We start from the raw sequence: 10,358 nt of genomic DNA on the forward strand, positions 1-10,358 counted from the left end.
CACCACTTGCCCCGGCGTCCCACAGACAGTCTGCAAGGCTCTGGGCAAAACCCACTTGACCAGTGATGGGATGGTTGGGGAGAAGTGCTTAGGACAGGAAGGAAGCGAAATGTGTTGGGATTATTAACTTTGGGGGGGTGTACGTATTAAGCTGCCCCCCCGTTAAGGGGGCTCGTTCCCATCCCCGCTGCGCATCCCGTTGCCATGGCCCGTGTTCCATCTGCAACTGCCAGTGCCTGGTGACGGGCACGACGCAGCCTTCTGCCCTGCGCCCCACAGCCCTTCTGCCCTGCTCCCGGTGCCTTGGACCAACGACCCAGCCCTTCCCTTCCCGCTCCCAAAACCACCTTCCTCCCTCTCTTTTGCACTCTGGGAATCATGAAGGCCCTCAGGAAGAGGTCGCTTGTGCTGGCAGAGGTACGGCCCCGCTCCACGGAGGTGGGCACCCCCTAGTGCCCAGGCAGGATGGAGAAGGCTCCGCAGGGATGGGGTGGGATGGGGCAGGGACCCCGCTCTGGGGAGCTCGGGGGGCCAGGAGCTGGGCTCGCCCTCTCCCCCCAGCCCTGCAAGGCCAGGGGCTGGCAGAAGCCCTCCTGGGCTGCTCGTGCCCTGCTGGGATGGAGCATCCCTGCGCGGGGGGACACGTCCCTGGGGGAGCCCAGGGCGCGCCGGGCTGGTGCCGCAGGGATGCTCGCCGGGAGCAGCCGGGTGCTGCCCGGAGCCTGAGCCGGTGCCTCCTCTGCCCCTTTCCAGGCTGGAGCCGGGGGAGCCGAGCCCTGCCCCCAGAGCAGCGCCGAGCCCAAAGGGCGGCTGCACAGAGTAAGGAGCTTCTGGGCACCCAGGCAGGCGCGGGGCCGGGGTCTGCGCCTGCGGGGCCGGGGTCTGTGCCCGGGCCCCACGGGGCAGGGAGCAGGGCCGCTCACCCCTCTCCTCTCTGCTCCGGCAGATCCAGAAGACCTTGACACACCCCAAACTCAGGAAGGAGAAGAAGATGAGGAGCCTGCAGCTGCAAGCAGTGGCCCTCGACTGCTGGTGGGTGCTGGTGGCTAAGGAGTCGCCCAGGTCCAGCCAGCTCCTACTGGGGACGTGCCCAGGGGTCCCATCACCCCACGGCTCTCCCCGGGTGGCGAGACCCCTCTTCCACGGGTCCTCTTGGCTGGCCAGGGCAGGACCAATGCACTTTTCTGCTTGCCTCTGGGCTTAGGATGTGCCAAGTTGCCCTTGAGTCTGCAGAGGCAGCTGCCCAAAGTGTAAAAGAGTGGATCGACCTGGAGCTGGCAATGGAGATCGATGAGGATGAGCAGGAGCAGATGGAGGTGGATGATGAGGAGGAGGCAATGGATGTAGACCCGTCTCCAGCAGCACAGGCACGTGCTCCCCACCCACTGCCCGCAGGGAGGGAGGGTCTCCTGCCACCGGGCTGGGGCTGGGGGGTCCCCGCTGCAGGGACAGGGCTCCCGGTGCCCTCGTCCTGGCGGCACAACCGCCCCCACCGCGCTGCCCTCAGCCCCCATCCGCTTTGGGAGGGGAGCGGGTTCTTGGGGCCGGGACACCCAAGTCTAAGCCGGAGCCCAGCTGGGGCTCAGCGCTGGCGGCAGAGTCCCGCTCTCCCCAGCGTGTCCCAGGGCTGTGGCCATCGAATGCCCGTCAGGGGCAAGCCCCAGCCCAAGCAGCTGCTGCCGCTGAGCCGGCGCAGGAAGCCCCAGCTCTGCTGGGCAAGGCGCTGCTCGTTAGCCAAATGACGCTTGCTTTGCTTCCAGGGCCAGCAGAGCTGTGGGGACCGACGGCGAGGAAGAGGAGTGATGAAGAGGAAGTGCTGTAAATAGTTCTAGAGAGTTAGTGTTTTGTTGATAGTTTTACAGGGTTGGGTTTTTTTTTTTTTTGTTAATAGTTTTACAGAGTTGTTGTTGTTGTGTTGTAAACAGTTGTTGAAAGTTGTTTTGTTGTTCATAAAGAGTTGTATGTATGTTTTTCAGACCCAAGCTCTCTCTGTGTTTCCTTGGGCACCCGCGGCGTTTGCAGAGCTGTGGTTTCCACTCGCTGGGGGTTCCCGGGGCTGGAGGGGGCTGGGGGTGCTGGCACGGCCGCCCCGGGGGCAGGGGGTCCCTGTGCACAGAGGGGTCCCGCTGACGCAGGGGACGGCACTGGGCAGCAGCGGGGTTCATGGGCTGCTGGAGAGCGGTGTCCCCAGCAGCAACGGGGTCCCCAGCAGAAGCCTGAGCTCTGAGGTGACCCACCCCTGCCGTGATGCCGTCAAAGCAGCAGGAAACCTTCTGCTCCCCTTCCTGCTGGAGGGAAAGGGAAGGGACTCACGGGGCACGAGCCGGGATCAGGCCACAGCGACGCAAGAGGCAAAATCTTGAACCTTTCAAGTCCCCACACTCAGGGCTTTGCTTCTCCTCCTGCCTGGTTTTCCCCTGGGCCATGAGCAGAGACGAAGCCCCGAGCAAAGCCCTCCTTTCCCTGCTGCCATTCCTGCTGCTGGTAGTGGCCCTGTCCCCGACTCGGGGCGACCCGTGGAGTGCGCAGCGCAGGCTGCGGGGGAGGCTGCGGGGGGCTTTGGGGAGAGGGAGCTGGTGAAGGGGTGCCCTGGGGCCCGTGGGTGCAGGCAGGGAGCTGTGGGTGCAAAATCTCAACTAACCCCCTAAAGGCCATGACATCCTTGGGAATGGCTGGTGCCAGGATCTGGGAGAACGTTTTGTAGCTGTAGCTGCTGATGTTTTATGCCATGGTCCATGGGTTGAAGATGTAGACCTCGACGAAGTTGCTGGGTGCCAGCTGCTGAGGTCAGTTCTGATGCCGTCACCGCTGCACTTTACTTGATTTTTCATCAGAGTCCATTAGTTTGGGTGATTCTTGCTGTAGTGCAACCAAGAGCAGTTATAGAAATGAGATGTGCAGCGGCAGGGTCATTTAGCAATTAACATCATACAGTTTCATTCACTGGCTATTCTTGCCCAAAATCGGGTCCCCATGAGGGACACATTGCACTTCCCCGTCCTTCCACATCACCCGCCAAGTGCACCCAGGTCCCTGAGCAAAGGCAATCCCATGGATGGGTTTGCCTTTGCCCGAGGCAGGACTAACCCCGATGGCCTTCCCTGACATATTCTTCATGTGCACTACGGGGACTTTATCTCCCTCCACAGCATGTGGAGGTTTTGATTGGGCAGGGCCAGCTCGGTTGGTAGCTCCCCTGGTGTTAACTAGCCAGGTGGCCTTTGCTAAATGTGTATCCCGATGTTTTAAAGTCCCACACTGCTCTCAGTGTCATTTTTAACAGCCCATTGTACCCTTCGACCTTCCCAGAGGCTGGTGCATGGTGGGGGATGTGACAGACCCATTCAATGCCGTGCTCTTTGGTCCAGGTGTCAATGAGGCTGTTTTGGAAATGAGTCCCGTTGTCCGACTCAATTCTCTCTGGGGTGCCATGTCGCCACAGGACTTGCTTTTCAAGGCCCAGGATGGCGTTCTGGGCGGTGGCGTGGGGCACAGGGTATGTTTCCAGCCATCCGGTGGTTGTTTCCACCATTGTGAGCACATGGCGCTTCCCTTGACGGGTTTGTGGGAGTGTGATAGAATCGATCTGCCAGGCCTCCCCAGATTTATATTTCAGCCATCGTCCTCCACACCAGAGAGGTTTTAACCGCTTGGCTTGTTTGATTGCAGCACGTCTCACGTTCATGGATGACCTGTGCAATAGTGTCCATGGTCAAATCCACCCCTCAGTCACGAGCCCATCTATATGTGGCATCTCTTCCTTGATGGCCTGAGGTGTCATGGGCCCACCGAGCTATGAATAATTCACCCTGATGTTGCCAGTCCGGATCCACCTGAGCCACTTCAATCTTAGCAGCTCGATCCACCTGCTGGTTGTTCTGATGTTCCTCAGTGGCCTGGCTCTTGGGTACATGGGCATCTATGTGACGTACTTTCACAACCAGATTCTCTACCCGGGCAGCAATATCTTGCCACAGTTCAGCAGCCCAGATGGGTTCGCCTCTGCGCTGCCGGTTGCTCTGCTTCCACTGCCGTAACCACCCCCACAGAGCATTTGCCACCATCCATGAATGGGTGTAGAGAGAAAGTACTGGCCATTTCTCTCTTCCGGCAATGGCTAGGGCCAGTTCAATGGCTTTCACCTCTGCAAACCGGCTCCATTCACCTTGTCCTTCAGTGGCTTCTGCAACTTGTTGTGTAGGACTCCACAAGGCCGCCTTCCCCTTTCCATGTTTCCCACAATCCGGCAGGACCCATCAGTGAAGAGGGCACATCTCTTCTCACTTTCTGGTAGTATTTCATAGAGTGGAGCCTCTGCCGTGTGTGTCACCTCCTCCTCTGGTGACTTTAGAAATCCTTACCTTCTGGCCAGTCCATGATCACTTCCAGAATTCCAGGGTGACTGGGGTTTCCCGTTCGAGTTCCCTGTGATCAGGGCAAACCACTTTCTCCACGTGGCATCAGTTGCACGATGTGTGGCAGGGACCCTTTCTTTGGGCATCCAGCACCAGCAGTTGAGGTGCTAAGAGGAGCTCTGCTTCTGTACCAACCACTCCTGGAGCAGCTCGAACCCTTTCATACGCTGCCAATATCTCTTTTTCAGTTTGAACAAAGGGGGCTTTGCATCCTCTGTATCCCCGACTCCAGCATCGTGAGGAGTACCTAGAGCATATAGGAATTTACATAAGACAGCCAGGAGAACAACCAAACAACACGGTGTCCAGCGTCTATTTAACTAATATAATAAATGCACATCACATATTCCTTTTAGAACGCTCTGGTCAGATCTGTCATTATCTCAACCCTTCATACCCACATTGGGCACCAAAAGGGACTGTCCTGGTTTAGCCTCAGACAGCAAAAACTCTGTGCCTGGAAGGATCATGGACACATCTTGATCTGCATGGAAACTATGATAAGGCACATGGCAAATGAGAAGGTGATTGGTGACAGCCAACATGCCTTCAATAAGGGAAAATCATGCCTGATAAATACGATGGCCTCCTACGATGGTGTTAACAGCATTTGTGGATAAGGAAAGAGCAACTGATATCATCTACCTGGACTCGTGCAAAGCATTTGACACTTTCCTGCATGACATCGTGGTCTCTAAATTCGAGAGACATGGATTTGACAGGTGGATCACTTGGTGGACAAATAACTGGCTGGATAGCCACACTCAAAGGGTTGCAGCCAATGGTTCTATGTCCAAGTGGCGAGCAGCGATGACTGGTGTTCCTCAGAGTTCGGTACTGGGACCCGTGCTGTTTAACATCTTTGTTGCAGACATGGACAGTAGGATTGAGTGCACCCTCAGCAAGTCTACTGATGACACCAAGCTGTGTGGCACGGTCAACACGCTGGAAGGAAGGGGTGCCATCCAGAGGGACCTAGACAGGCTTGAGAGGTGGGCCTGTGTGAACCTCATGAAGTTCAACCAGGCCAAGTGCAAGGTCCTGCACCTGGGTCACGGCAATCCCAAGCACAAATTCAGGCTGGGTGGAGAATTGATTGAAAACAGCTCTGAGGTGAAGGATTTGGGGGTGTTGGTGGATGAGAGGCTCAACATGAGCTGACAATGTGCGCTGGCAGCCCAGAAAGCCCCCACATCCTGGGCTGCATCAAAAGCAGTGTGGCCAGCAGGGCAAGGGCTGGGGGGACTCTGCCCCTCTGCTCCGCTATGGTGAGACCCAACCTGGGGTACTGTGTCCAGCTCTGGACCCTCCGAACATAAGAAGGACATTAACCTGTTGGAGTGAGTTCAAAAGAGCACCACAAAGATGATCAGAGGGCAGCTCTGCTATGAAAATGTGTTGAGAGAGTTGGGGTTGTTCAGCCTGGGAAAGAGAAGGCTCCGGGGAGACCTTATAACAGCCTTCCAGTACCTAAAGGGGTCCTAAAGGAAAGCTGGGGAGGGATACTTTATAAGGGAGGGGAGACATAGGATGAGGGGGAACGGTTTTAAACTTGAAGAGGGGAGACTGAGATGAGATCTCAGGAAGAACTTCTTTGGTGTGAGGGTGGTGAGACCCTGGCCCAGGTTGTCCAGAGAAGCTGCCCCATCCCTGGAGGGGTTCAAGGCCAGGTTGGAGGGGGCTTTGAGCAACCTGGTCTAGAGATTTATGGGTTTAGAAAACACTAAACTACTTTAATGAAATAGTAACAAAAAGATAAAAAGGAAATAATGAAATAGATACAATGTATACAAATATAAAACTATATCAAGTTTCCAGGAAGATGTCACCAGCAGGCACTGGGGAAGTTCCAGACTGGACTTGGTGATGGATGGGAACCGGATTCCGGATCTTGGTTCATGAACCCACAGATTGGGATCAAAGGTAGACAAACTGATAAGGTCCTCCTCAGATGTCAGTCGCTGAAGAAAGCCATTGAAGAACCAAGCTGACCCTTTGGTCCCTCCGCTTTTACATCTGAGCGTGGAATATGGGATGGACTACCCTGTTGGTCAGCTGTGGGTCACCTGGCCTGTCCCCACAAGTGCAACCCCTCCCTGGGTTACACGACTGAGTCGGCTGACCCTGACTGGCACAGCAACAAGTAAGAGCAAGAGCCTTTCTCACTGGACAGAAATTTAGCTCTGCTCCACCCCAAACCAGGGCAGCCAGGCAAGGTGAAAAGCTGTGTAATGTCCTCAGTCTCTACAACATCTGTGCCAGAGGTCAACCCGTACCCTTTGGGGTCTTTAAAATACCGTCTCCCGAGGTAGTCTATGCCAAGGATGCACGGAACATCTGGGCCAGTCACAACAGGGTGCTTCTCCCATTTATTCCCAGTTAGGATCATTTCGGCCTCCAATACAGACAGCTCTTGAGCCCCCCTTGTCCCTCAAGAAATAGTGACAGATTCTGCCCCTTTATGATTTGATGGCAATAGCACCTGTGAATGTGAATAGCAACCTCTGAATGGCACCTGTGTCCACCAGGGCTTTATACTTTTGTTTCTCTAACATGCCAGACCATCGAATCCACGCAGTCCAATAAAATCAGTTGTCCCTCTCCTCCTCCTGGCTGGAGGCAGGGCCCCTCTAATATTGAGCACAGTACCCATGATTGGCAGATGAGTTCCTATGTGGACTGGGGAACTCCTCACCGTAGACCGGAGCAGCCATCCTCCTGGCAAAAGTCTTCTATCTGTTTTACCTTGCAGCTCACGTACTCACACTTGTAGGACAAGGTAGGTTGTCCATCCTGCTTCCTCATGTCCTCTCCATATCCAGAGAAACAGGACCACCGGCCACTTTGTGGCCTGATCTGTCTCTCTTGAGCCAGTCTCGTAAGAGGGCGTCTACTCCTAACAGCTGGTATGTGGCTCCATGCAGGGGAAGAGCGGGACCTTTCCTCCATCCTGGACAGTTTATCGAACAGTTTATCAAATAATTCCTTGGTTTCCTCAGTCATTTTCTCAGTGTTCTTGACCATCATTCCCTGGGTTTTCTCAGCCAGTTTTCCCATGGCTGCAACAACGAAGGGATGAGAGAGATTGTCTTCATACTGTCGTACGCTGTCAGCCACTTCATTTACAGTTGGTGTCTCAGCATCAGAACCTCCCCAGACCATTGTTTGCAATGTGTGGGAATACCTTGGTGGTGCACTCTGCACAAACTTCCGCAACATAGGGCACTGCACGGCATTTCATCAGGGTCTGTAATCACTTGCCAGTCACTATAAATCGCCTCTCGCACATCCAGTTCTCTCAGGCACCTTGTTGATAACTCCGTCTCTGGCCAGGTTTCCCAACTGCCTGGCCTCTCTACCATCTCAGTCTATGGTATTGGCCTCGTTATGCCAGTGTCAGAGCAAAGAGGAGATAGGTCTCACCTTCACGACAGCTGAAGTCCTTTCTCATATTTTGCAAGTCCTTCATAGATAAGGACTGAAATATTATCTCTGTGTCTGAGTCCTCCTCCTGCGCTGACGCTGCCCAAGGAGGACTCTCTCCCTGATCTGCTTGAGAAGGACCCTTTCCCAGATCTACTCTAGAAGGACCTTTTCTTTGTCTGTTTTATAAGGATCCTTTTTTATAAGGATCCTCTCCTGGATCTTCATCAGAAGAATTCCCCCCATGGTGTCTGGCTTCAGCTGGTCTTTGTCATAAGGGGCTGGGGAACAAACTGACCTCTTGTTTTGCTTCCTGGTCACCAGAGAAACTTGTACCAGTACTGATAGAGTTGGAGTAGCAGCAGTACTCGTTGCCAGAGCAGTTGGCACACATGGTGCTCATTGTTGAAGGTGGAATAGCTTGTGCTGGTACAGGTGGCAGAGTGGCTTGTACCAGTACAGGCATCGGAGTGGCTTTTGCTGGTATGGGTGATGGATTGGCTTTTGCTGGTAGGGGCAGTGGAGTGGCTTGCCAGGTTTGAGTAGCAGCACTGAGTGTCTTACACTTAGTCCTGCACCAAGGTTTAATAAGAAACCACTCCCTTAACCCACTCTCTTCCTCATGCCTGCCCTTCCCCACTGCTTATCCTGACATTGCAGAGCCCTCATTAGCCTGTCCATCCTTTGCTTTCACCTTATTGTGAAACTCCATCCATTGTGCACCCAACACAAGGCACATGGTGTCCCTGGAGACCTCTTGCGCTCTCCTAGTGGCTCCTGATAGCTCCCTGAAGGCCATGAGTCTGTCAGTAGCCACACAAAATAGGAAACAGTCCCCAGAAGATGCCTCTTGACCGTTCAGGATCTCCAGTGGCACTGGGCACTCACAGGTCATGCTCAGTCCAGTCCTTATTGCCTTACACGACACCCCATGCCCTCATCCATCCCTCTAGTCCATTCAGCCCCCAAGTGTGGGTTAACAGGATTGTGGAAGAAGCAAAGACCAGAAGAAGGCATAGAGTAAGCAGGAATACTGGCAGAGGATGGCCCATGAGCAGCGCCTAAAGACCCATGAGCAGCGCCTAACAACCCTACTGATCGAGGGGAAATCCGCCCGTCTGGCAGTTGGGGGTTGCAAGGGGGTGTCGGTTGGGAAAGAAGATAACGCTGATGGACTTAGTGATCTGAAAGACTATATAAGCTAGGTGTTTGTTGTAATAAACGACTCTGGTTGAAGCCCCGACCTGAGTCCATGCTCTTCATACGCTACACCTGCACATCATCAAGGCCTTTTTCGGCTGCAGTTCCCTGTGCGTATTCTGCAGTTCAGCGTGGGAAAAAAACGCACAAGTTTCACCCATGGCACTGAGGAAATCCCCTTTTATTACAAAGATGCCACAAAGGAGGTCAGCATTAACATGGTGTTACAGAATGTCTCTGGGTCAGACAGACTGGGTTAAACCTCTGAAGACATAGAACAAAAGGAAATATTTGTGTACAGAGAGGTTTATAACCAATACAATGACCACAAGACAAATGTTGCCCGAGATAAATATGAGGTCACCTGTGAAGAGAGATGGAAGACTTATTCCTGCTGAAGTACACTGGCAGAATCACTTTCCACAGGGCATCCTTGATCTCCTTGTTCTTCATGCTGTAGATGAGGGGGTTCAGTACTGGAGGCACCAGTGAGTACACAACAGCCACCAACAGATCCAGGGATGGGGAGGAGATGGAGGGGGGCTTCAGGCAGGCAAATGTGCCAGTGCTGATAAACAGGGAGACCACGGCCAGGTGAGGGAGGCACGTGGAAAAGGCTTTGTGCCGTCCCTGCTCAGAGGGGATCCTCAGCACGGCCCTGAAGATCTGCACATAGGACACCACAATGAACACAAAACAACCAAACACTAAACAGACAGTAAGCACAAGAAGCCCAAATTCCCTGAGGTAGGAGTGTGAGCAGGAGAGCTTGAGGATCTGGGGGATTTCACAGAAGAACTGGTCCAGGACATTGCCCTGGCAGAGGGGTAGGGAAAATGTATTGGCCGTGTGCAGGAGAGCATTGAGAAACCCACTGCCCCAGGCAGCTGCTGCCATGTGGACACAAGCTCTGCTGCCCAGGAGGGTCCCGTAGTGCAGGGGTTGGCAGATGGCAACGTAGCGGTCGTAGGCCATGACAGTGAGAAGGGAGTACTCTGCTGTGATAAAGAAGAGAAAGAAGAAGACCTGTGTAGCACATCCCCAGTAGGAAATGTCCCTGTTGTCCCAGAGGGAACTGGCCATGGCTTTGGGGACAGTGGTGGAGATGGATCCCAGGTCAAGAACGGAGAGGTTGAGGAGGAAGAAGTACATGGGGGTGTGGAGGCGGTGGTCACAGGCGATGGCGGTGATGATGAGTGCGTTTCCCAGGAGGGCAGCCAGGTAGATGCCCAGGAAGAGCCCGAAGTGCAAGAGCTGCAGCTCCCGTTTTTCCGCAAATGCCAGGAGGAGGAACTGGGTGATGGAGCTGCTGTTGGACAT

General features: G+C 54.3%; 1 protein-coding gene across 1 annotated transcript; it reads right to left on the reverse strand.

Moving 5' to 3' along the window:
• Positions 1 to 9,398: 9,398 nt before the first annotated feature.
• Positions 9,399 to 10,358, reverse strand: LOC141478612 (olfactory receptor 14I1-like). The gene has a single exon (XM_074167640.1). It carries the CDS (start codon positions 10,356 to 10,358, stop codon positions 9,399 to 9,401), a length of 960 nt encoding a protein of 319 aa, XP_074023741.1.

This window comes from Numenius arquata, unplaced genomic scaffold (assembly GCF_964106895.1).
Source record: "Numenius arquata unplaced genomic scaffold, bNumArq3.hap1.1 HAP1_SCAFFOLD_38, whole genome shotgun sequence".
Taxonomy (NCBI): Eukaryota; Metazoa; Chordata; class Aves; order Charadriiformes; family Scolopacidae; genus Numenius; species Numenius arquata.